The following is a 27860-nucleotide window of genomic DNA, read 5'->3' as shown; positions in this document are numbered from 1 at the left end:
TTTTTGCTAGGAAGTTATAAGGGTTAAAATTTGACCAGTGATTTCTCATTTTTACAACAAAATTTACAAAACCATTTTTTTTAGGGACCACCTCACATTTGAAGTCAGTTTGAGGCTTCTATATGGCTGAAAATACCCAAAAGTGACACCATTCTAAAAACTGCACCCCTCAAGGTGCTCAAAACCACATTCAAGAAGTTTATTAACCCTTCAGGTGTTTCACAGCAGCAGAAGCAACATGGAAGTAAAAAATGAACATTTAACTTTTTAGTCACAAAAATGATATTTTAGCGAAACTTTTTTTATTTTCCCAAGGGTAAAAGGAGAAACTGGACCACGGACGTTGTTGTCCAATTTGTCCTGAGTACGCTGATACCTCATATGTGGGGGTAAACCACTGTTTGGGCGCACGGCAGGGCTCGGAAGGGAAGGAGCGCCATTTGACTTTTTCAATGAAAAATTGGCTCCAATCTTTAGCGGACACCATGTCGCGTTTGGAGAGCCCCCGTGTGCCTAAACATTGGAGCTCCCCCACAAGTGACCCCATTTTGGAAACTAGACCCCCCAAGGAACTTATCTAGAAGCATAGTGAGCACTTTAAACCCCCAGGTGCTTCACAAATTGATCCGTAAAAATGAAAAAGTACTTTTTTTTCACAAAAAAATTATTTTAGCCTCAATTTTTTCATTTTCACATGGGCAACAGGATAAAATGGATCCTAAAATTTGTTGGGCAATTTCTCCTGAGTACGCCGATACCTCATATGTGGGGGTAAACCACTGTTTGGGTGCACGGCAAGGCTCGGAAGGGGAGGCGTGCCATTTGACTTTGAATGGAAAATTAGCTCCAATCGTTAGCGGACACCATGTCGCGTTTGGAGAGCCCCTGTGTGCCTAAACATTGGAGCTCCCCTACAAGTGACCCCATTTTGGAAACTAGACCCCCCAAGGAACTTATCTAGATGCATAGTGAGCACTTATAACCCCCAGGTGCTTCACAGAAGTTTATAACGCAGAGCCGTGAAAATAAAAAAATAATTTTTCTTTCCTCAAAAATGATTTTTAGCCCAGAATTTTTTATTTTCCCAAGGGTAATAGGAGAAATTGGACCCCAAATGTTGTTGTCCAGTTTGTCCTGAGTACGATGATACCCCATATGTGGGGGTAAACCACTGTTTGGGCGCACGGCAGGGCTCGGAAGGGAAGGCACGCCATTTGGCTTTTTGAATGGAAAATTAGCTCCAATCATTAGCGGACACCATGTCGCGTTTGGAGAGCCCCTGTGTGCCTAAACATTGGAGCTCCCGCACAAGTGACCCCATTTTGGAAACTAGACCTCCCAAGGAACTAATCTAGATGTGTGGTGAGCACTTTGAACCCCCAAGTGCTTCACAGAAGTTTATAACGCAGAGCCATGAAAATAAAAAATAATTTTTCTTTTCTCAAAAATGATTTTTTAGCCCACAATTTTTTATTTTCCCAAGGGTAATAGGAGAAATTGGACCCCAAAAGTTGTTTTCCAGTTTCTCCTGAGTACGATGATACCCCATATGTGGGGGTAAACCACTGTTTTGGCACACGTCGGGGTTCGGAAGGGAAGTAGTGACGTTTTGAAATGCAGACTTTGATGGAATGCTCTGCGGGCATCAGGTTGCATTTGCAGAGCCCCTGATGTGCCTAAACAGTAGGAACTCCCCACAAGTGACTCCATTTTGGAAACTAGACCCCCAAGGGAACTTATCTAGATGTGTGGTGAGCACTTTGAACCCCCAAGTGCTTCACAGAAGTTTATAACGCAGAGCCGTGAAAATAATAAATGTGTTTCCTTTCCTCAAAAATATTTTTTTAGCCCAGAATTTTTTATTTTTGCAAGAGTAACAGGAGAAATTGGACCCCAAAAGTTGTTGTCCAGTTTCTCCTGAGTACACTGATACCCCATATGTGGGGGTAAACCACTGTTTGGGTACATGCCGGGGCTCGGAAGGGAAGTAGTGACGTTTTGGAATGCAGACTTTGATGGAATGGTCTGCGGGCATCATGTTACGTTTGCAGAGCCCCTGATATGCCTAAACAGTAGAAACCCCCCACAAGTGACCCCATTTTGGAAACTAGACCCCCCAAGGAACTTATCTAGATGTGTGGTGAGCACGTTCAACCCCCAAGTGCTTCACAGAAGTTTACAACGCAGAGCCGTGAAAATAAAAAATCATTTTTCTTTCCTCAAAAAAGATGTTTTAGCAAGCAATTTTTTATTTTCACAAGGGTAACAGGAGAATTTGGACCCCAATATTTGTTGCCCAGTTTGTTGTGAGTACGTTGATACCCCATATGTGGGGGTAAACCACTGTTTGGGCACACGTCAGGGCTCGGAAGGGAAGTAGTGACATTTGAAATGCAGACTTTGATGGAATGGTCTGCGGGCGTCACATTGCATTTGCAGAGCCCCTGATGTGCCTAAACAGTAGAAACACCCCACAAGTGACCCCATTTTGGAAACTAGACCCCCGAAGGAACTTATCTAGATGTGTGGTGAGCACTTTCAACCCCCAAGTGCTTCACAGAAGTTTATAACGCAGAGCCGTGAAAATAAAAAATAATTGTTCTTTCCTCAAAAATTATGTTTTAGCAAGTAATTTTTTATTTTTGCAAGGGTAACAGGAGAAATTGGACCCCAACAGTTGTTGCCCAGTTTGTCCTGAGTACGCTGGTACCCCAAATGTGGGGGTAAACCACTGTTTGGGCGCACGTCGGGGCTTGGAAGGGCGGGAGCACCATTTGACTTTTTGAACGCAAGATTGGCTGGAATCAATGGTGGCGCCATGTTGCGTTTGGAGACCCCTGATGTGCCTAAACAGTGGAAACCCCTCAATTCTAACTTCAACACTAACCCCAACACACCCCTAATCCTAATCCCAACTGTAGCCATAACCCTAATCACAACCCTAACCCCAACACACCCCTAACCACAACCCTAACCGCAACACAACCGTAACCCTAATTCCAACCCTAATCCTAACCCTAATCCCAACAGTAACCCTAATCCCAACCCTAACCACAACTGTAACCCCAACACACCCCTAACCCTATCCGTAACCCTAACCACAAGCCTATTCTTAACCCTATTTCCAACCCTAGCCCTAATTCCAACCCTAACCCTAAGGGTATGTGCCCACGTTGCGGATTCGTGTGAGATTTTTCCGCACGATTTTTGAAAAATCTGCAGGTAAAAGGCACTGCGTTTTGCCTGCGGATTTACAGCAGATTTCCAGTGTTTTATTGTGCGGATTTCACCTGCGGATTCCTATTGAGGAACAGGTGTAAAACGCTGCGGAATCCGCACAAAGAATTGACATGCTGCGGAAAATACAATGCAGCGTTTCTGCACGGAATTTTCCGCACCATGGGCACAGCAGATTTGGTTTTCCTTAGGTGTACATGGTACTGTAAACCTGATGGAAAACTGCTTCGAATTCGCAGCGGCCAATCCGCTGCGGATCCGCGGCCAATCCGCTGCCAATCCGCGGCCAATCCGCTGCAGATCCGCGGCCGATCCGCTGCGGATCCACTGCGGATCCGCAGCCGATCCGCTGCAGATCCGCGGCCAATCCGCTGCCGATCTGCTGCGGATCCGCGGCCAATCCGCTGCAGATCCGCTGCCGATCCGCTGCCGATCCGCTGCCGATCCGCTGCGGATCCGCTGCCGATCCGCTGCAGATCCGCGGCCAATCCGCTGCCGATCTGCTGCGGATCCGCGGCCAATCCGCTGCAGATCCGCGGCCAATCCGCTGCGGATCCGCTGCGGATCCGCGGCCGATCCGCTGCGGATCCGCGGCCGATCCGCTGCGGATCCGCGGCCGATCCGCGGCCGATCCGCTGCCGATCCGCTGCGGATCCGCGGCCGATCCGCTGCGGATCCGCTGCTGATCCGCTGCGGATCCGCGGCCGATCCGCTCTGTGTGCACATGCCATAACCCTACCCCTAACCCTAACCCTACCCGTAACCCTACCCCTAGTTCTAACCCTAACCCTAGTGGAAAAAGAAAAAAAAATATTTTCTTTATTTTATTATTGTCCCTACCTATGGGGGTGATAAAGGGGGGGGGTTTATTTATTATTTTTTTATTTTGATCGCTGTGGTAGAACCTACCACAGCGATCAAAATGTACCTGTAACGAATCTGCCAGCCTGCAGATTCGGCGGGCGTACTGAGCATGCGCCCGCCATCTTGGAAGATGGCGGCGCCCAGGGAGAAGACGGACCGACTTCGGGAGGATCGGTAAGTATGAGGGGGTGGTGGGGGGGTGGATCGGAGCACAGGGGGGGGGATCGGAGGACGGGGGGAGCGGACAGGAGCACGGGGGAGCGGGCAGGAGGACGGGGGAGCGAACAGGAGGACGGAGAGGACCGGGCCACATAACGGACGACTGGGGAGGAGATCGGGGGCGGTGGGGGGGGCCAGTACATGATTTCCAGCCATGGCAGATGCTATTGCAGCATCGGCCATGGCTGGATTGCAATATTTCACCATTTTCATAGGTGAAATATTGCAAATTGCTCTGATTGGCTGTTGCACTTTCAACAGCCAATCAGAGCGATCGTAGCCACGTGGGGGCAAAGCCACCCCCCCTAGGCTGAAGTACAACTCCCCCTCTCCCTGCAGATCGGGTAAAATAGGAATTAACCCTTTCACCCGATCTGCAGGGATGCGATCATTCCATGACGCCGCATAGGCGTCATGGGTCGGGAAGGGGTTAAAATTATTAAAATGAATAATTTAAAAATTGGCATGGGGTCCCTCCTATTTTTGACAACCAGCCTTGCTAAAGCTCACATCTGGGGGCTGGTATTCTCAGGCAGGTAAGGAGGGGCCATGGATACTGACCACCCTAGTCTAAAAATAGCAGCCCGAAGCTGCCTAGAAAAAGCACATCTGTTAGATGTGCCAATTCTGGCGCTTTGCCCGGCTCTTCCCATTTGCTCTGTAGCGGTGGCAAGTGGGGTTCATATTTGTGGGTTTGATGTCACCTTTGTATTGTCAGTAGACATCAAAATGTTGATGCTAAAAATGTAGTTATTTTGTCTTCACTGCCCAATGGTATAAGATTCTGTGACACACTCATGGTTTCAATATGATCACTGCACCCCTAGATGAATTCATTGAGAGGTGTAGTTTGTAAAATGGGGTCACTTATGGGGGGTTCTGCTGTTCTGGCACCTCATGGGCTCTCCCAATGGGTCATGGCAGCTGCAAAACTTAACAGTAAAATCTGGTGCTCCTTGCCTTCTGAGCTTTGCACTGTGCCTGAAAAATATTTCCCAATTTACATGTAGGGTATTGGCACACTCGGGAAAAAATGGACCTTACATTGTTGTATAGAAAATTCCTAATAGCCCTTAGAAAAATTCAAAACTTGGGGCTAAAACAACATTTAAGGCTACTTTCACACTGGCGTCGGCACGGGGCCGTCGCCATGCGTCGGCCCGTCTTGCCGACGGACAGTGTGATTATTTTGCACAACGGGGGCAGCGGATGCATTATTACAACGCATCCGCTGCCCCATTGTGAGGTGCGGGGAGGCGGGGGCGGAGTTCCGGCCGCGCATGCGCGGTCGGAAAAGACTGTATCGACGCAGCAAAAAATGTTACAAGCAACGTTTTTTGCTGGCGACGGACCGACGTGACACGAGTGGCAATGCGTCGCACTGCGTCGCTAATGTAAGTCTATGGCGAAAAAACGCATCCTGCAAGCACTTTTGCAGGATGCGTTTTTTCTCCAAAACGACGCATTGCGACGGAGGACAAAAAACGCTAGTGTGGAAGTACCCTTAGTGGTAAAAATGTAATTTATTCTTTCTTCCCCGCTCAGTGGTACAAAATTCTGTGAGGAACATGTGGTGTCAATATGATCACTGCACCCCTAGATGTATTGATTGTTGAGTATAGTTTGTAAAATGAGTTCACATATAGGGGGGTTCTGTTGTTCAGGCACCTCAGAGGCTCTGCCAATGTGACATGGCACCCTCAAACCATTCCAGCAAAATCTGAACTCCAATATTGGCGCCTCTTCCCTTCTGAGCTTTGCACTGTGCCTCAAAAGTAGAATTCCCCCACATATGGGGGTGTTGGCGTACACAGGAGAAATTGCACAACAAATTGTATGGTGCAATTTCTCTTGTTACCCTTATGAAAATGCAAAATTTAGGGCTAAAATAACATTTTTGTGAGGAAAATGTGATTTTATTAATTTCACGACTCAACGTTCTAAACTTCTGTGAACCCCACTCTTGTTCAAGGTGCTCAACATGCCTCTAGATAAGTTCCTTGGGGGGGTCTAGTTTCCAAAATGGGGTCACTTATGGGAAGTTTCCACTGCACATCAGGGGCTCTCCAAACGCGACCTCGTTCGATCTTCATTCCAGCCAATTTTGCATTGAAAAAGTCAAATGGTGCTCCTTCCCTTCCGAGCTCTGCCATGCGCCCAAACAATGGTTTACTCCGACATATGGGGTATTGGCACACTCGGGACAAATTGTACAACAAATTTTGGAGTCTAATTTCTCCTGTTACACTTGGAAAAAATAAAAAATTTGGATCTGAATAAAATTTTTGTGAAAAAAGTTAAATGTTCATTTAAAAAAAAAATTAAAAAAAAAATTAAAAATTCCGGTGAAACACCTGAAGGGTTGATAAACTTCTTGAATGTGGTTTTGAGCACCTTGAGGGGTGCAGTTTTTTGAATGCTGTCACTTTTGGGTATCTTATATCGTATAGACCCCTCAAAGTGACTTCAAATGTGACGTGGTCCCTAACAAAAAAAAAATGATGTTGTAAAAATTACAAATCGCTGGTTAACTTTTAACCCTTTATAACTCGCTAACAAAAAAAATTTTTGGTTCCAAAATTGTGCTGATGTGAAGTAGACATGTGGGATGCTGATGTAAAGTAGACATGTGGGAAATGTTACTTATTAAGTATTTTGTGTGACATAGGTGTGTGATTTAAGGGCATGAAAATTCAAATTTCTGATTTTTTTCACAAATAAATGCAAGTCCTATCAAATAAATTTTACCACTAACATGAAGTACAATATGTCACGAGAAAACAGTCCCAGAATCACCAGGATCCATTGATGCGTTCAAGAATTATTACCTCATAAAGGGACAGTGGTCAGAATTGTAAAAATTGTCCCGGTCATTAACGTGCAAACCACCCTCGTGGGTAAAGGGGCCTTAAGCTGTCTAGTGGATGTTTGCTGCATTGTAGAATGTAGCCTAGTGTTCTTAGACTGGGTTAAGAATGGCTGTTGTGTTCTTCTTTAAAGGGAATCTGTCAGCAGGATTTCACCCCACCCCTAAATTATTTATATGTGTATGTAGCTCTTTCAAAGAGAAGTTGAGCAATACTTTTACATGGCCAGTCTGTTCTTCCATTACTGAGAAATCAGTGTTTGAATTGTTCTGCAAATAAGGCTGAAGCCTCTGTCACTCCAGATCTACTCTCCTCCTTCTTCTGCTTGACTGACGTCCTTTCCCTGAAGTCACATAGTGGCTGTCAATCAAGCAGAAGAAGGAGGAGGAGGAGCTTGGCAGGCTATAGAGCTGGAGTGACAGAGGCTTCCAGTGTACTATAGTCCTTCATCCCCTTTTGTATATCAATTCAAACATTGATTTCTCAGTAACAGAAGACCAGACTGGCCATGTAAAGGTATTGAGGGACTTGGATAATCTACCTGTCATAGAATTAGTTTAGGTAGTGAAGAAGTCTAGAATAAAAATCTGCTCCCATAATCCGTTCTCTTTCTGAAATCAGAAGAACCCAGTGCCTTCACACTGATTTAGAGCATATACCAAAACAAAATCTGTCCTGGTGATAGAATCCTTTGAATGCCTACCCACCCACTCAATGTAAATATATACGTTAACAGTTGACGTTCCCCAGTTGAGAGTCTTGCTATGACAATTTTATGTATGACATTAATACCTTGTCAGTGCAGAACACAGCATTTCCGTGTGTGGAAGCTTACATTTCCACATTTTCCAGGAAGCTGGAAGAATGTAACATTTATACAATAGTTACCTTCCTAGCCTATCCCTATACGCAGATCATGTTGGCAGACTACGAAGCCCACCCATTCCATTTCCATGACCAGTTTTTCATTTTATTGGCTACAGTTGAAACCAGAAGATTACGTACACTATATAAAAAGACACATGTGGAGTTTTTATCCAATGTCTGATATGAAATCAGAATAACCTTTCCCATCTTGGGACAATTACCATAATTATGAATATTTCTAGTTTCATCTGTTTATGTGGTGCTGTACATGGAATGAATACCAATTGTAAGCTACAGGGGATGGTTAGTGTCCATAGTCTTGTGAGTCATTGTGCCTGATACATTCGGTGTATTTGCAGGAGAGAGGAGGTCTATGGGGAAGCACAAAGAGCCCTGAGAACATTTTCAGCAAACAGTGAAAATGAAGGCACCCCTTTGAAACTCCCATCTTTCCCAGTAATGGTCAGCCATATTATGGATAAGGTAAGCCTTAAACATGCGTTACAGATAATCCAGAACTTGTAGTGTTTTATTGGTAAACTTCCTTGGAGTTTTTTTTCTGTTTTATATTTACTGAAGCGAGACTTGTCAAATCTAACTCTGTGTAAAGAAGAGCTGCCACATAGGCACCGCTGAGTTAGATCTCTATACTTTCCATTCATGTTCCCAGAAGTTTTTTTACTCAACAGCAAACAGTGGGTAAAAAAAGTCATCCAGATAGAAAACTGTATATCCAGGCAAATAATGATTGACTGTTTTATTACAGGTGCATTCTTTAAATCCTGCATGAAAATGGAAATTAATAGGTTATTTTATCTTATGGTTTTTATCTCTTCCTTATAGGCATCCAGCCGAATGAAAACGCCTGTTAAATTTGTAACAACCACATCTGTTCTCCCTTTTAACCCTGCTGCGTTTCTAGAGGTATATATTTCATTGCTAAAGTAACATTCTATCATAATGACCCAATGTAAAAGTTCTTTATTTTTATCCTATTTTTTTTTTCTGCCTAGATAATTCTATATTTGAGAATGTGCCTAGCCCATAGTGCTGGCGTCGACCCAACCTGCCAGTCTTTAGCAGATATGCAGGATCAGGCCCCAGCTCTGGGACGCTATGTTAGACAGCTAATGTCCGATGACATGAACGCAGCAGACTCTTCCAAAGATGGAGACATGAACCCTGTGGAGATGTACATAAGCCTCATTCAGCAACTGTTATCTGCAGCTGGAGGTACAATGTGGAATCAAAGTCTATATTAATTTCTCATTTAAGGCTTATTGATTATTTAATCAATATTTGTATTATTATATTATATATCAATATTTAATCAATATTTATATTATATAGCAATATGTATATTATATGTATATATATATTGATATATATTTATACTATATTATATAGCAATATTTCTATTATATCATATATTATATATATATATTTATGTTGTATTATCAATGTTTAATCAATATTTATTATATTATATATCAATATGTATATTATGTGTGTGTGTGTGTGTATGTGTGTGTATATATATATATATATATATATATATATATATATATATATATATATATATATATATATCTATATCTATCAATATTTAATCAATATTTATATTATATCACATATATTATATTTACAAGTATAGAAGGAAGAAATAGAAGTGGCACTCACCCCAATGTTGCTGTAATTCAATGTCCTTTATTCATGTTGCGAAAAAACAGACATAATGTGGAGAGGCGGCTGGTGAGAGTTGCGGTGCGGGGAGGAGGAAAAGGACGACGGCCGTTTGGCGCTTGTGCGCTTCCACGGGTCCTGGACATTATGTCTGTTTTTTCGCAACATGAATAAAGGACATTGAATTACAGTAACATTGGGGTGAGTGCCACTTCTATTTCTTCCTTCTATACTTGTACAATACTTGGCGTTGAGCACCACTCGCACGTTGCCGATCTATATGTGCCGCACGTGTCCTAAATAGGATCCTACGTCTGCTATTGAACTGCTTGTTGCCACGCTGCCTAGTGCCGTTCTCACTCCAAGCTTCTCTTATATTATATTTATATTATTAAATTATCAATATTTAATCATTATTTAAAAGTGATTGATTTTACTTCGGTCTGATTAAGATTCACTGCAAACTAATTCTTGATAAGTTTTTTTTCTTAATTGCAGGTTTACAAGTTATGTATTGCCTCCTTGAGATAGTATCTGTATATCCACAGAAGCTGGCTGCCTTGTTAGTAGATAAAGTAGAATGGATAAAGGTAAGTACCAGATCATCACATCTCTACCTGTGTCTCTTACAAATAAGTCACTTTGCCCAGTTGCTTTCTCCTGTATTTGCAGTTTGCACGTATTCTTATAAAGACGCTGGGCCACGTCTTATTGGTAATTTGTGTTTTCTCAGAGCCTGATGACTGCTAACAAGGAGGAAATGCGGGAGCTAGCGGCTCAGTTATATGCTCTAGTTGTAGTTACTTTATCTGGTCCGGAGCTAAAATCTAAAATTCAGGGCCTGATCAAGACTGCTAAGGATCCCCATGTAAGTATCAAGTTAGTTTCTTGTACTTCAGTTATTGAATGTGTCATTTGGCTATGTATTGTGGTTTGGACCATCTACTAATCTTACATGGAGCTTGGTACATGGGTATAAATGTGATATTTATAAAAGATTGCTGCCAGCACCATAACAAGCAATGCAGGAAAAGGTACTAGGGTAAAGTTCGTCGGAAATAATTTTTTTTTTTTTCTTAAAGTCCCCAGAGGCTCAACATGGATCTCTGCTGGCCCTGGGATATCTGATTGGAAGATATTTGGACACCACCAAGACTAGGAGAGGGCCCCAGGATATGGAGCAACTAGAATCCTTGTCTATTCTTGAACAGAATGAAACCATCCAAGCTTGCGTGGAAACCATTGGTAAGTCTGTTACATAGTGATGTGGTTTTAAGCCTTTACTTCATGTAAATCCTGAATCCAGGCATGCAATAACTTTGTTTTGAAAAGTAAAATTTGTCTAGATATAGTTGCACAGTCAAGGTTCATTCACATGTACATGCAAAACCGCAGGAGATTTTCAGATTTTGGGGCTATTAAATAACCCCCCAAAAATTTCAGTATACCCATGTTCCATGCCACTGTTTCAGCTCAGATGTGTAATTAGATGTGAGTTCTGGATCCTGTGATTACCAGATTTGCAGAAGTCACGTGACAGCGCATCGTTACTGGTAGCCTGGTGTACTGAGACCAGCCAGAAACCACCGGAGTATCAGATGAACAGAACATTTCCGCAACGTGTGGTTCGCAACTTGTGAATGAGATGTGTTCAAACCTTCGCTGCGTCTGTATTATGTTTTGGGTTCTCCATCTGTAAATCTCTGTATGGACAAAGGTGTAAAGTGTAACTGTGCTTTCAGGAGGACTTGGCAGCAGGATGTCTGTGTCTGCCTCTAGCTCCTTGCTCCTTCCCTCTCCATACAACTTCATAAGCACCAGCTGTCATCTCTTATTTCAGTAATGGGAAAGTCTCTGTTCACTGAAGACACATTTTTTTTTAACTCAAGTAGATTTTTATTAAGAATATCAGCACAATTTACACATTATATTCTTGTTTTCAATACAAACTTCCCCCCCTAACCAATCCCCAACATTCCCAACTTTTCCCACCCCCGCCCAAGAAGACAGCCCACCTCTTCCAATATCGCCACCATCAATAATACTGAATGAAAAGCATCCCGTGTAAGGCCGCAGACCTCTTATTCTATCCTTACCAAGTTAGGCCCTAGACTCTCCCACTCCACGTATCTACCTATCCCAATTCTAGCCACGGAGACCACAGTTTATCAAACATTTCTATTTTCCCTCTTTTCTTATAGATCCCTTTTTCCAATGTCAGACCCTGCTTCACATATTGGAGACATTTTCTTCTTGTAGGTGGTTCAACCCTAATCCAATTTCGCGCTATTACCTTTCGGGCCATATACAACAATCTGGCAATCGCCATCTTCATGGTGTTATCCACTCCAATCTCATCCACATATCCCAGCAAACATACCAATGGATCCCTTGGCACCTAACATCTATACGCTCCTTCCATACGACTCAAAACCACTAACCAAAAAGCAGCCAATCTCGGACACGTCCACATCATATGAAATATATCAGCACTTGCAGACTTACACCTTGGACAATCCGAGTCAGCACGCAGACCTGCTTTATATAACTGAAGACAGATTTTACCCTTGACTTGAGAATATTGAGCATGAAAGATCAGTCCAGGAGGAAAAAGAAGGCGGTTAACCAGATGATATTTATTACAAATTAATTTAAGAACTAAAAATTAAAATCCGGGTTCCAAGCTAAAGCTGGTTATGTTTGAAAAGTGTTTTGCTAATGATTACCATGTTTGTTGTGATAAGCTGAGTGGTTAACAATCTAAAGAACGTTCATACTATCATTCCATAATTTACATGTCTCTGTATAGCCAACATGCATCTATGTTACAGGGAATCTGTCAGCAGGAGGTCACCCCTAAACTATTTAGCTCTAAGTGCAGCTCGTTCTAAGACAAGTTCTAGAATATCTTTACCTATGGTCTGTTACAGTTACAGAGAAATCAGCCTGGTAATGGATGTACAAATGAGGGTGAAGTGCCTTCAGTGCATGGAGGATGTTCTCAAGCCTCTCTTCTCCCAAGCTCCGTTCCCCACCCAATGTTGCCTCCTCTTGCTTATTCCACAGCTCTTTTGCAGTGTGACTTCAAGCCAAGAAGCTGGGCTATCCATTAAGCAGGAAAAGGCGGCTCTTTGTGTGGAATAGAGCCAGAGTGACGGAGACCTGAGAAGTCTTTCCAAAAGCACTTCAGCTTTATTTGTGTGTCCATTGAAATGCTGATTTCTCTGGAATGGAGCAATGGACTGTCTAGGTAAAAGTATTGCTGGAATTGTGTTTTGAAAGAGCTGCATGTGCTATAGATATAAATAGTTCGGGGGCTAAATCCTGTTGACACATTCCCTGTAACACCTTCATGATCTTGCAATTTTTTTTTGCTTTAGTTTTTTCCTCCCCTTATTGCAAGAGCCATAACCTTTTCTTTATTTTCTCCTTCGCCGCATTGGGGGACACAGGACCGTGGGTGTATGCTGCTGCCACTAGGAGGCTGACACGAAGTAAATATAAAAAGGGTTAACTCCTCCTCTGCAGTATACACCACCCACTGGCTCCGGATAGAACCAGTTCATTCTTAGTGTCCGTAGGAGGCACACTGGGGTTTGCTATTCAGACCGTACTTTTTTAATTTTTATATTTTTTAAACCTTTTTGCGCAAGAGGAAGACTGGGGTGACGGACCCTTTCAAGGGGCCGATCTCCCCCAAACAACAGGCGAGCACGGCGAGTGTCGCCTCCCCGTATCCTCTCCTGCGACGTGGGATGCCAGGCCTGAGCTATTTTAGGTGCGACGGTTCCCTTCAGGGCGCCGATCTCCGCGCACCAGCAACATATCGGAACACGGAGTGTCACCTCCATGTACCCCCTTCTGAGCCAGGCCGCAGCCGGACAACCTGCCCTGTGAAATCCTAGGGGAGCGAACCCTTGGGATACACAGAGGCTCTCCCCCCATGCACCGTCCCTATTGAAGCCCTGACCTGCGTGCAGAGTAGCAGCTCTGCCCATTACTTCCTCCAGGAGGAGGAACCCTCAGTGAGTTTTCCATCTGGGGGGGCTCCTGAGTGCGTCTCGGGCACGGCGGTGATTTCCGGCCAGGCACCGCTAATTTAGTCCCCGGCTTCAGCCCTTGCTGAGCCGCAAGCCGGTAATCCCGCCCCCTTCCGCGCGTCACTCCGGCTGTCTCGCCCACCTGCCTGGTGCTTCTCGCACGCTGCGGAAAGCGCCTCTCTGTTCTCGGCGGCCATATTTTGCCACCCAGCTGGCTCAGCACAGCATGGCAACCTCCCTCTACCCTTGAGGTCCGGGGCTGCATGCTTGGGCACAAAACTCTCGGGGTCACAGGTCCTGGGTAAGTGCTCTGCCACACTTCCCTCAGGCTTCCTTCCATTTTTTCCTCACGTGCTCTGCTGTTTTTCAGCAGCACTATTAGCTTCCTGCAGTATTTTAGGGGTTAATAGGGATACAACATGTCTCTACCTAAAACCTCTAAAAAGACCACTAAAACAGTGTTTTTTTGCTTCATGCACCTCCTGTCAGGCTGCTTTACCAGGGGGGCATACTGATCCGCTCTGGCTTGCGATCCCAAATGTGCTCAGCAGCCCCCCACCGTGACCAAACCCATGCTGACCAGTCCTCCTGAGTGGGCCTTGTCACTTTCGCAATCTATGTCGTCTTTGACTAAGGTCATCGAGTCCCTCCAGGATCCTTCCAGGACCACAACCGCTAATCCGTCTGTCTCAGAGAATTCCCCTACATCAGGGGAACCATTGGCCTGCGGGGGCCGTCCTCGCTTAAGGGTCAGACAGGCATCGAGAAAGCGGGTACATAGCTCGTCCCCCAGGCCCTCTGGTGCATCGGCGTCCGTTAGCTCTGTTTCTTGCTCTCCCTTTCCAGGATTGGACAGCGAACGTGACTCTGAATCTGGGTCGGATGGGCCCCTTGAATAGAGTCCCCAGGTTATCAGGCTACTGTGGATAGTATCATTGAGGCCGTCAACCAGTCACTGCAGGTCGATGAAGAATCTATTTCATCACACACGGATACTGCAGTGTCTTTTAAAAGGACTAAACGTCCTCATAAGGTGTTTCCCAATCACCCTGAGTTCCAGGACATAGTCCAGTGACATAGGGAGCACCCAGACAAATACTTTGCAGGTCTGAGATCGTTGTAGACCAGATATCCTTTCTCCCCTGACCTCCGCAAACAATGGATGGAATTTCCTCCAGTGGATCCTCCCGTATCGTGTTTATCCTCCAAGACTCTGCTGTCCCTTCCGGATGGATCTTCCATTAACCCCTTCCCGACCTCCGCCATAGTATTACTGCGGAGGTCGGGTCCCCTGCTTTGATGTGGGCTCCGGCGGTGAGCCCGCCTCAAAGCCGGGACATGTCAGCTGTTTTGAACAGCTGACATGTGCCCGCAATAGCGGCGGGTGAAATCGCGATTCACCTGCCGCTATTAACTAGTTAAATGCCGCTGTCAAATGCTGACAGCGGCATTTAACCGGCGCTTCCAGCCGTGCGGCTGGAAATGCATACATCGCCGACCCCCGTCACATGATTGGGGATCAGCGATGCGTCAGGATAGTAACCATAGAGGTCCTTGAGACCTCTATGGTTACTGATGCCGGCCTGCTTTGAGCGCCACCCTGTGGTCGGCGCTCATAGCAAGCCTGCAATTCAGCTACATTGCAGCGATCTGATGATCACTGCTATGTAGCTGAGCTGATCCAGTTGTGCCAGCTTCTAGCCTCCCATGGAGGCTATTGAAGCATGGCAAAAGTAAAAAAAAAAAAAACAGTTTAAAAAAAATATGAAAAAAAATATAAAAGTTTAAATCACCCCCCTTTCGCCCCATTCAAAATAAAACAATAAAAAAACCCCCAAACCTACACATATTTGGTATCGCCGCGTTCAGAATCGCCCGATCTATGAATAAAAAAAAGGATTAACCTGATCACTAAACAGCGTAGTGAGAAAAAAATTTGAAACGCCAGAATTACATTTTTTTGGTCGCTGCGACATTGCATTAAAATGCAATAATGGGCGATCAGAAGAACGTATCTGCACCAAAGTGGTATCATTAAAAATGTCAGCTCAGCACGCAAAAATTAAGCCCTCACACGACCCCAGATTACGAAAAGTGGAGACGCTACGGGTATCGGAAAATTGCACAATTTTTTTTTTTTAACAAAGTTTGGAATTTTTTTTTTTACCACTTACACTGTGTTCCAAATTATTATGCAAATTGGATTTAAGTTTCGTAAAGATTTAATTGTTTTGTTTTTCAAATAAACTCATGGATGGTATTGTGTCTCAGGGCTCAATGGATCACTGAAATCAATTTGAAACACATGTGATAATTAGTTTTCCAGGTGATTCTAATTAAAGGAAAACTACTTAAAAATGATGTTCCACATTATTAAGCAGGTCACAGGTTTCAAGCAATATGGGAAATAAAAAGGATCTCTCTGTTGCTGAAAAGCATCAAATAGTGCAATACCTTGGTCAAGGGATGAAAACAATCGATATTTCCCGAAAACATAAGCGTGATCATCATACTGTGAAGAGATTTGTGGCCGAATCTGAGCACAAACGTGTTTGTGCTGATAAAGGCAGAATGAGGAAGGTTTCTGCCTGGCAAGTTCATCGGATTAAGAGAGCAGCTGTTAAAAAGCCATTACAAACCAGCAAACAGATATTTGAAGCTGCTGGTGCCTCTGGAGTCCCTCGAACTTCAAGGTGTAGGATCCTTCAAAGGCTTGCTGTGGTGCATAAACCTACTATTCGGCCACCCCTAAACAATGTTCACAAGCAGAAACAGTTGCAGTGGGCCCAGACATACATGAAGACTAATTTTCAAACAGTCTTGTTTACTGATGAGTGTCGAGCAACTGTGGATGGTCCAGATGGATGGAGTAGTGGATGGTTGGTGGATGGCCAGCATGTCCCAACAAGGCTGCGACGTCAGCAAGGAGTGGAGGAGTTATGTTTTGGGCCGGAATCATGGGGAAACAGCTGGTAGGGCCCTTTAAGGTTCCTGAATGTGTGAAAATGACCTCTGCAAAGTATATAAAGTTTCTGACTGACAATTTTCTTCCATGGTATAAAAAGCAGAAACGTGCCTTCAGGAGCAAAATCATCTTCATGCATGACAATGCACCATCTGATGCTGCAAAGAATACCTCTAAGTCATTGGCTGCTATGGGCATAAAAGGAGATAAACTCATGGTGTGGCCACCATCTTCCCCTGACCTCAGCCCTATAGAGAACCTTTGGAGGATCATCAAGCAAAAGATCTATGAGGGTGGGAGGCCGTTCACATCAAAACAGCAGCTCTGGGAGACAATTCTAACTTCACGCAAAGAAATACAAGCAGAAACTCTCCAAAAGCTCACAAGTTCAATGGATGCAGGAATTGTGAAGGTGATATCAAAGAAGAGGTCCTATGTTAACATGTGACTTGGCCTTTTAGGATGTTTTGGAGTTAAATAGCTTTTTTGTTCAGTGAATGTGACCTCCTAATGCCACAAATTCCACAAATGAGCATTTTCAGTTCTTTAAAACATATCAAATGTTTAGAAATTATACTGTGCCTAATAATTTGGAACAGTGCATTTTGAGTTTTTATTCATTTTGGACATTATACTGTTATCATTGGGAGGTTTCTCCAATAAAATTTGATGTATATTCTAACTGGTGATGACTTTTATTAGACTGACTGTCATTTGCCTCGACCTTTTAGGAAAATCCGAGAAAAATGTAATTTGCATAATAATTTGGAACATAGTGTAGATAAAACGTAACCTAGACATGTTTGGTGTCCATGAACTCGTAATGACCTGGAGAATCATAGTGGCAGGTCAGTTTTAGCATTTAGTAAACCTAGCAAAAAAGCCAAACAAAAAACAAGTGTGGGATTTCACCGCAATTGGAATTTTTTTCCTATTTTCTAGTACACGACATGCTAAAACCAATGATGTCGTTCAAAAGTGCAACTTGTCCCGCAAAAAGCAAGCCCCCACATGGCCATATTGATGGAAAAATAAAAAAGTTATGGCTCTGGGAAGGAGGTAAGCGAAAAACGAGAACGTTAAAACAGAAAAGGGCAAGGTCTTGAAGGGGTTAAAGATCCCACAGATTGTCTGACAGCCTCGCTCGTTTGGTATTTGAAGCATCTGGCTCGGCACTTTTTCCCTCCTTTGCAGCGACCTGGGTAGCCAAAGCCATGGATTACTGGGCAGATTCCCTGCATAAGGCCATACAGAAGATTGACCTTCCTTCTGAGTTAGCGGAGTTGGCCAATCAAATTTCTTTGGCCGGTGATTATTAAATGCTTCCCTTGATGCGGCTAATTGCTCTGCGCTTACAGCTTCCAACGCAGTAGCTATTAGAAGGGCACTATGACTGAGGAACTGGCGAGCGGATTCTGCATCTAAAAAGTCCTTAACATCTCTTCCCTATCTCAGCGGTTGTTTATTCGGAGAAAAACTGGACCAACTGATTTTGGACGCTACAGGCGGGAAGAGTAAATTCCTCCTCCAGCAGAGAGTTAGGCGCCCTAGCCACCGTCAGCTGCACCGTCTGTCCTTTTGCAGCAATTATGGGTGGTTCTCGATGACTAGTTCCCCCGGTTCGGGGCGCCCCGCTCACAGGGGCAAGAGTCCTCAGTCCTAATGCAAACTCAACCACTTGCGGCAGGGCTGCCCCAAGCAGTCCAGATCTGGGGGATCCAGACCCTTCAGATCCTCGACTAAATGACTCGCAAACTTTTCCGGACAACACCATCAGAGTAGGCAGCTGCCTACTTCTCTTTGGCAATGTCTGGCTCGCAGTCGTTCACGACGAGTGGGTCAAAGATCTGGTGTCCTTCGGGTACAAAATAGAATTTTCTTCCCCTCCTCCAACCCAATTTTTTTTCTCCACGTCCAATCGAGGCTGGTACTCGGGCTCAGGCCTTTTACCAAGCCATCGGGTCTCTCCACCGAGACCGGGTCATTACCCCAGTCCCAGACAACGAAAGGTTCCAAGGGTTCTATTCAAACCTGTACACGGTACCAAAGAAGGACGCCTCAGTCAGACCCATCCTGGACTTAAAGCTTCTAAACAGATTCGTCAGAGTCTGGTATTTCAGGATGGAGTCCCTCCATTCCGTCATCTCCTCGATGGAACGAGGGGAGTTCATAGCCTCCATCGACATTCGGGATGCCTATCTTCACATCCCAATTTTTCCTCCTCACCAAAGATTTCTTCTTTGCGGTTTGCGGAGAACATTTTCAGTTCACAGCCTTGCCCTTCGGCCTCGTCAGCACACCCAGGGTATTTACAAAGGTCATGGCGGCTGACATGGCCATTCTACACTCGGGGCTTAATCATTCTACCTTACCTAGACGACATACTGATCAAAGGCCCATCTTTCCAAGCCTGTGAGGAGTGCGTCCGCATTTCTTTGGATAATCTTTCGCGGCTTGGCTGGTTATTCAACCTTAACAAGTCCTCTCCCGTTCCGGCTCAGCAGATTTCCTTCCTGGGCATGATCTTGGACACTTCCTGAGGGTTGGTGATTCTCCCTCAGAACAAGGTCCTAGCCCTTCAACAGCGAGTCTGGGCGCTCTGTCTTCTCCTTGTTCCATCCGTTTCAGCATGAGGATTCTCTGGAAGATGGTAGCCGCAATGGAAGCAGTCCCGTTCGCCCAACTCCATCATCGGCCCCTGCAACACGCACTCTTGGAAGTAGTTTCCACCATGATCAATGCTCGAAAGCCGGTGTCTGTGCGTATCTATCATCGAATCTGGAAATTTTTCGACTGGTGCAGAAGCATAGTTTGTCCTCCGCTCAATTTCAACATTTCCACCATTTTGGAATTTCTTCAGTCCGGCCTGGACTTGGGTCTAGCGCCGAGTTCCCTCAAAGGGCAGGTCTTGGCCTTTTCCGTCCTGTTTCAGCTCTAAGATCGCTTCCAAACCCCAGGTGAAAACATTCTTTCAGGGAGTCACCCACGTGGTACCTCCCTATAGAGCGCCTCTAGACGTCTGAAACTTTAATTTGGTCCTGGGTGTCCTACAAGAGTCTCCCTTCGAGCCATTGCAGGACATCTCCCTATCTCTCATGGAAGGTTGCCTTCCTTGTAGCGATTTACTTTGATCAGAAGAGTCTCGGCGTTGGCTGCTCTTTCCTGCCATGCTCCGTTTCGTTTTTTTCATCATGAGAAGGTGGTTCTCAGACTGTCTCCATCCTTCCTTCCTAAAGTGGCATCTTCTTTTCACCTTAACGAGGATATCGTGCTTCCTCGTTTTGTCTTGGTCCGGTTCACCGAGTGGAAAAGGCTTTTTATTCCTTAGATCTTGTGAGAGGTCTTAGGAAGTACGTATCTAGGACAGCACCTTTTCATCATTCGGATGCCCTGTTCGTGCTCCCGGCGGGACGCCAAAAGGGATTGGCTGCTTCTAATCGACAATAGCCAGATGGATTCGGTTGACTATTCATGAAGCTTACCGTGTAAGAGGCTAGCCGATTCCAGCGGAGATCAAGGCACACTCCACTCGGTCAGTAGGCGCTTCATGGGCCATTCGGCATCAAGCATCTGCGGAGCAAGTTTTACAAAGCGGCGACCTGGTCCAGCCTGCACACTTTCTCAAAGCATTATGATGTCCATACTCAGGCATCTGCTGACGCGAGCCTACGGTAGACGTATCTTGCAGGCAGTGGTAGCGCATCTTTAGATAGCATGTGCCGTGAGTTTACTCTGTTATGTTTTTACTTCCCGCCCAGGGACTGCTTTGGGATGTCCCACGGTCCTGTGTCGCCGAATGTGGCAAAGGAGAAATAGGGATTTTGTTTGTACTCACCGCAAAATCCTTTTCTCCAAGCCATTCATTGGGGGACACAGCACTCACCCTTTTGGCCTGTTGCCTATGATGAGTGTTATAGTTTTGTACCTACGGTTAATTTTTGTTAATCTCCTACTGCTTGGTCACTGAACTGGTTCTATCGGGAGCCAGTGGGTGTTGTATACTGCAGAGGAGGAGCTAACCCTTTTTGTATTTACTTAGTGTCAGCCTCCTAGTGGCAGCAGCATACATCCACGTCCTGTGTCCCCCAATGAGTGTCTCTGAGGAAAGGATTTTACGGTGAGTACACAAAAATCCCTATTTTTCTGTCCCTATAGCCAAAACAGGGCATGTTTTTTTGTGAGACGAATTGTACTTTTGAATGACACCATCCATTTTATCATGTGATACACTTTAAAGTGGGAAATAATTCCAGGCATGTTGAAATTGCAAAAAAAGTGCAATTCCACTATTTTTTTATTTTTTTTTTACCATGTTCACTATATGATACAACTAACCTGGCAATATGATTCTCCAGGTCAGTACTAGTACACAGATACCAAACATGTATAGGTTTCTATTTTTTTTATTTTAGTAGTGAAAAAAAATTCGGAATTTGTAAGAATAAATTTTTTTGTGTCACCATTTTCTGAGACCCTTCACATTTTATTTTTCTGGATCTGTGCCTCTGTGATGACGTTTTTATTGGTACTATTTTGAGGTAGATCTGATGTATTTCACCGATCAGATTAATTTACTTTATTTGGGTAGATCGAACATTGATCGAAAATTTCAGCAATACCAAATATGTGTATGTATTTATTTTTACGGAATAAAAAGATGATTTTGAACTTTTATGTTTTTCTTTATATTTTTAAAAACTTTTTTTTTTTTTTTACTTTATTTAATAGTTCCCATAGTGCTATGTATAGCAGAAATCACGATCTCCTATGAACGTCCGCCACAGGCTGGTGTTCACAAGAGGATTGTAATGACAGGGCAGATCTCCAGCTGTCATGGCAACTAATTGGCACCCAGCGATTACGTGACATGGGTGCCGATGGGCAGGATGAATGACGTGCTTCCAGAGAGCGTGTGTTTAATCAAACTGTATGTGATTGGCAGCAAGATTTAACTGGTTAACCGCCACAGGTGGAGCGGTGCTCCACCCGCAGCTGTTAAAGGCATATAATGACTGATTAAATGAGCCATCATGTGCGGGGAAAGATGTGGACTTGGCGTGCAGCCGTTACAGTATTTATAATGCCATGCTTAGGCTTTTGTTGCTGGATGCTTCTGTATGAAATGGCACATTATGTCCATCAGCACCACAAAGGTCAGAAGGATACTCTGAGCCAAATAAACACTGCAGATGAATTGTAAATGCCCCCTTAAAGTTCAAAATTACCCAAAAATATAATCTTATGCAAAATCCTAGACTTCATCTCTGAAACAATATGTTGTATATTTGCTATGTATGGCTATATTTTTCATGTAGTATAAGTACGTAGCCTCTGTCAGCTTAAAAAGAATGTGTCATCAAAAAAATGAAATATTTTAATCAGGTTTTTGTTTTAAACTTATTTTTTTATTACAAGCTTTTATCAATTTTCCATATCCCTTTCAATATAACAAAAATAAGAAACTGTAATTTTCACACTGACCATTAAGCCTAATGTGACTCATACTTTCTGTTCTGTGCAGAAAACTTTTCAGCATTATCACACACAGGATTACAATGAAGGGTAACACCTTTGCATACAGTAGATAATACATGATCCAGTGTAATTCCTCTCCTTCAGAATTGCCAATGCCCAGATTAAAGCATGCACATTAAAATGGAACTGTACTTTCAAACAAATCAATAGTACAGGCGATTGTAGGAAACTGTAATATAGTTTGTCAGTGAAATCATCTTCCTGAACTTGTCATCCACATTAAAAAAGCAGCTGAAACCAGGCTTGCTCAGAGGAGATAGACTGCAGATTTCTTGGGACACAGCCCATTATCCTTTATGGAAAAGAGGAGTGGGGAGCAGGAAAAAGTACATAGAGCCGCAGCATGAAAACCTGTTTCTCTGTAACGCGTGTTTGACCTCATATCAGAGCTTGCTTCAGATCCCAACAGCTGAGCTCTGCTGTAGAACACCCTCCATATTGCCGCAGCTTGTCTCCGTGGGCTAAAAAGTGAATGAAGAGCAGGCAGTCCCCTCTCTGTGCTGTCTATAGGAGAAATCACTGCAGCTGGGCTCCCCTGGGCTCCCAGTGGATTGTAATTTACAGAAACCGCATGGAGAGGAGAAAACTGCTGAGCATGCAGGATATACCGTAAGTTACAGAATGGCCGGAAATGGTGTGTTTCCTCATGTATACCTTATTCTGAACAGTTACTTGGAAGCATAAATACTTCTACAGAAATAAATAAGGTCACAGCCAGTCTGTTGCTGCTTATGTCCATATGAAGAACCGGAAGCCGGAGTGTAAAATTAGATCTAGTGGCCAGTGTGAAAATTGTAATTTTTTTTAAATGTTAAAAATAAAAAATCATTATTTAAACAAAAAAAATAACACATTTACCATTAAAAATCTGATTTAAACAATAGGTTATTTTCTTTTTTTTTTTTAAAGCGGATACACTTGGACAATATATCTTCAGTGTAAGGGTGCCGTATAAATCAGACCACAATTCTCGGACAGGCTGCGACTCTCCCGACCCGAGCATGATGGCTGCATATATATGAAGTTGTCACTCTGGTCGTAAGAGCCGCCGGCCAGTCAGTGCATTGTAGTCCAATCTCGGCCCATTTTTACGGCCGTCTGACTGCACCTAAAATGAGGGAAACACAATCATTCTGCTATCCAAATTTTGTTGTAAATTTTTTACTATCAGGTACATATGCGGTGTACTTATTTTGTCCAGGTACATTATTGGAAAATGGATCTCCTTTGTCAATTGCTGCAATAACTGCTTTGGGAGAGATTGGACGGAATGGGGCTCTGCCAATACCAGATGAAGGGTCTGGGCTCACCAAAAAGCAGCTAGTAGAAAGTCTATTGGCTAGAATCCCTTCAGGCAAAGAGACAAACAAGGTAAGGGGTACTTTATTCACTATTTCTGATTTGTGTTCAATATACTGTATATTAGAAGTTTTATGCCTCTCACATTACATCAAATATTTAGTTAGTGACTTGGGAATATAAGCATGAAATATACCTTGTTAATAGCGTTCTAAGTAGTGCTGAGTGAATGTGCTGGGATAAGGTGTTATCCGAGCATGCTCGTTGCCAGGAGTGTCTTCGGCGTGCTCGAATAATATGTTCGAGTCCTCACGGCTGATGGCCACAACATATTCAGGGATTGCCTAACAAACAGGAAATCCTTGCATGTATTGCAGCTGTCGAACAGCACGTGTTAGTATAGTGCTGCATTAGGCTGTAATGTTTGCGTCTGGACTAGCCGTCTAGTGTAATAATGGCCCTAGGGCTAACTGGTATAACCCTGTGCTGACATTTATAACTAGTACTGAGGTGTTCTCCATTTCCAACATCTATACATCTGTCTACTTTTGAATGTATGCTCTCTTAAACGATGTTTGGGAGTAATTGCGCACACCACTTTTTTTTTCATGTATACCATTCGGGGTGTGTTTCCACTGTCCTTATCATCAGCACTTTGGACGCAGCTCCGTCCAAAGCTCTGCCGGCTTTTGTACGCGCTGTGATTCCGCATGTGTTCATTGAACCATGAGGAATTACCGCATCCTATACATAGGATGGTGATATTTATCTTGTGGACACTGAGCGTCTCCGCAAGATAAATAGACATGCTGCGGTCTGGAAAAACGCGCCACATGTCCGGTTACGCAGGGAAGCCATGGAAACATACCCTAAGATTGTGACTTTGTATCACCCTGTGCACTGTTCTCCCTTTTTCAGTGACAGTATTTCTGTGTAGTTTAAACTGCCTAGTACTCTTGGAATGTTTGTAACTCGATTTTCTTGAATTTATGGAGGTACTCTGTTTTGTACAATGACTTTAACCCCTTCGTGACATGCGCCGTACTAGTACGGCGCTGCCGGCACTGCATTAGTGCCAGCCGCAGTACTAGTACGGCGCCCCGATCACCGCGGTCTCACGCTGAGCGCCGCGGTGATCGGGTGCGGGTGTCAGCTGTATATGACAGCTGACACCCCGCAGCAATGCCCACGATCGGCGCTGTCGCCGATCGCGGGCATTTAACCCCTCTGATGCCGCTGTCAATAGTGACAGCGGCATAGAGGGGGATCGCGCAGGGACAGGGGCTCCCTGCGCTCTCCCACCGGAGCAGAGCGATGAGATCGCGCTGCTCCGGTGACCTGGAAGGAGTCCCCGGATCCAAGATGGCCGCGGGACTCCTTCCGGGTCATAAGATGACCCTGCTTGCCGGCGTCTGCTGAGAATCCTCATAGCAGGCGCCGGCAAGCCTCTGTTACGTGCCTGTCACATCGGTGATCAGACCGAGTGCTATGCACACGGTCTGATCACCGATCTGTGATGTCCCCTCCTGGGACAAAGTAAAAAAGTAAAAAAAAAATTTTTCCAAATGTGTAAAAAAAAAAAAAAAAAAAAAATTCCTAAATAAAGAAAAAAAAAATAAATATATTCCCATAAATACATTTCTTTATCTAAATAAAAAAACACCACACAATAAAAGTACACATATTTAGTATCGCCGCGTCCGTAACAACCCCACCTATAAAACTATATCACTAGTTAACCCCTTCAGTGAACACCGTAAAAAAAAAAAAAAAAAAACCGAGGCAAAAAACAACGCTTTATTCTCATACCGCCAAACAAAAAGTGGAATAACACGCGATCAAAAAGACGGATATAAATAACCATGGTACCGCTGAAAACGTCATCTTGTCCCGCAAAAAAAAAGCCGCCATACAGCATCATCAGCAGAAAAATAAAAAAGTTATAGCTCTCAGAATAAAGCGATGCAAAAACAATTATTTTTTATATAAAATAGTTTTTATTGTGTAAAAGCGCCAAAACATAAAAAAATTATATAAATGAGTTATCGCTGTAATCGTACTGACCCGAAGAATAAAACTGCTTTATCCTTTTTACCAAACGCGGAACGGTATAAACGCCCCCCCTAAAAGAATTTCAGGAATTGCTGGTTTTTGTTCATTCCGCCTCCCAAAAATCGGAATAAAAAGCGATCAAAAAGTGTCATGTACCCGAAAATGGTACCAGCAAAAACGTCAACTCGTCCCGCAAAAAACAAGATCTCACATGACTCTGTGGACCAAAATATGGAAAAATTATAGCTCTCAAAATGTGGTGATGCAAAAACTATTGTTTGCAATAAAAAGCGTCTTTTAGTGTGTGACGGCTGCCAACCATAAAAATCCGCCCAAAAAACGCTATATAAGTAAATCAAATCCCCCTTCATCACCCCCTTAGTTAGGAAAAATAATAAAATTTTAAAAAATATATTTATTTCCATTTTCCCGTTAGGCTACTTTCACACTAGCGTCGGTACGGGGCCGTCGCGCTGCGTCGGCCCGACATACCGACGCATACTGTGCGAGCGCCGCACAACGGGGGCAGCGGATGCTGTTTTTCCACGCATCCGCTGCCCCATTGTGAGGTGCGGGGAGGTGGGGGCGGAGTTCCAGTCGCACATGCGCGGTCGGAAATGGTGGACCGTCGGCACAAAAAAAGTTACATGTAACGTTTGTTGCTGCCGGCTGTCCGCCACAACACGACGCAACCGTCGCACGACGCTTGCGACGTGTGTCAATACGTCGCTAATGTTAGTCTATGGGGAAAAAACGCATCCTGCAGATGACTTTGCAGGATGCGTTTTTTCGCCAAAACGACGCATTGCGACGTATGCAAAAAAACGCTAGTGTGAAAGTAGCGCTAGGGTTAGGACTAGGGTTAGGGTTGGGGTTAGGGTTTCAGTTAGAATTGGGGAGTTTTCACTGTTTAGGCACATCAGGGGCTCTCCAAACGCGACATGGCGTCCGATCTCAACGCGTTTGTTTGCGTTAAAAACGCATGCGTTTTTATAGAAAAAAAACAGAACACACTGAAAAGTCACCCACCACCATCAAGGTGATAAAGGGATCCAAACCCTAACCCTAACCCTACCCCTAAACTCATCCCTAACCGTTTAATGAACATTTTCTGACAGTCATAGTGCCACGTATTTCAGTGCCACGTATTTCAGTGCCACGTATTTCAGTGCCACGTATTTCAGTGCCACGATATTTCAGTGCCACGATATTTCAGTGCCACGATATTTCAGTGCCACGTATTTAAGTGCCACGGTATTTCAGTGAAATACGTGGCACTGAAATATCGTGGCATTTACGTGAAATACGTGGCACTTAAATACGTGGCACTTAAATACGTGGCACTTAAATACGTGGCACTTAAATACGTGGCACTTAAATACGTGGCACTTAAATACGTGGCACTTATATACGTGGCACTTAAATATCGTGGCATGTACATGAAATACGTGGCACTTATATACGTGGCACTTATATACGTGGCACTTATATACGTGGCACTTATATACGTGGCACTTATATACGTGGCCACTGAAATATCGTGGCACTTATATATGTATATACGTATATACGTATATAAACGTATTTCAGTGCCACGTATTTCAGTGCCACGTATTTCAGGTTAGGGGTAGGGGTAGGGTTAGGGGTAGGGTTAGGGTTTTTTGGTTTTTTCTTGTTTTCTTGTGTTTTTCTATAAAAACGCATCGACTAAAAAAACGCATGCGTTTTACCGCGATTACATGCGTTTTTTCACACATGCGTTTTTAAAAAAAACGCAAGTGTGAAACCAGCCTTATCCTTGGGAAAATAAAAACATGGGGGCTAAAATATAATTTTCGTGGAAAAAAATATATTTTTTATTTTCGCGGCTCTGCGTTATAAACTGTAGTGAAGCACTTGGGGGTTCAAAGTTCTCACAACACATCTAGATAAGTTCCGTGGGGGGTCTAGTTTCCAATATGGGGTCACTTGTGGGGGGTTTCTACTGTTTAGGTACATCAGGGGCTCTGCAAATGCAACATGACACCTGCAGACCAATCCATCTAAGTCTGCATTTCAAACGGCGCTCCTTCCCTTCCGAGCTCTGCCGTGCGCCCAAACAGTGGTTTATCCCCATATATGAAGTATCAGCGTACTCAGGACAAATTGGACAACAACTTTTGTTGTCCAATTTCTCCTGTTACCCTTGGGAAAATAAAAATGTGGGGGCTAAAATATAATTTTCGTGGAAAA

At 44.0% G+C, this 27860-nt stretch overlaps 1 protein-coding gene across 1 annotated transcript in view; it reads left to right on the top strand.

Annotated features, from left to right (window-relative positions):
• ECPAS (Ecm29 proteasome adaptor and scaffold) overlaps nucleotides 1-27860 on the top strand; it is a 142019-nt gene that overhangs the window by 48747 nt on the left and 65412 nt on the right. Inside the window, exons 16-22 of the mRNA XM_077250898.1 lie at nucleotides 8414-8537; nucleotides 8898-8978; nucleotides 9068-9287; nucleotides 10236-10327; nucleotides 10471-10605; nucleotides 10820-10982; nucleotides 23479-23648. Coding sequence (XP_077107013.1) covers nucleotides 8414-8537; nucleotides 8898-8978; nucleotides 9068-9287; nucleotides 10236-10327; nucleotides 10471-10605; nucleotides 10820-10982; nucleotides 23479-23648 — 985 coding nt within the window. The remainder of the gene's footprint in view (nucleotides 1-8413; nucleotides 8538-8897; nucleotides 8979-9067; nucleotides 9288-10235; nucleotides 10328-10470; nucleotides 10606-10819; nucleotides 10983-23478; nucleotides 23649-27860) is intronic.

Source organism: Ranitomeya variabilis, chromosome 1 (assembly GCF_051348905.1).
Source record: "Ranitomeya variabilis isolate aRanVar5 chromosome 1, aRanVar5.hap1, whole genome shotgun sequence".
NCBI lineage: Eukaryota > Metazoa > Chordata > Amphibia > Anura > Dendrobatidae > Ranitomeya > Ranitomeya variabilis.
Note: the sequence above shows the minus strand (reverse complement) of the source record. Positions and strands in the feature narration are given on the sequence as shown.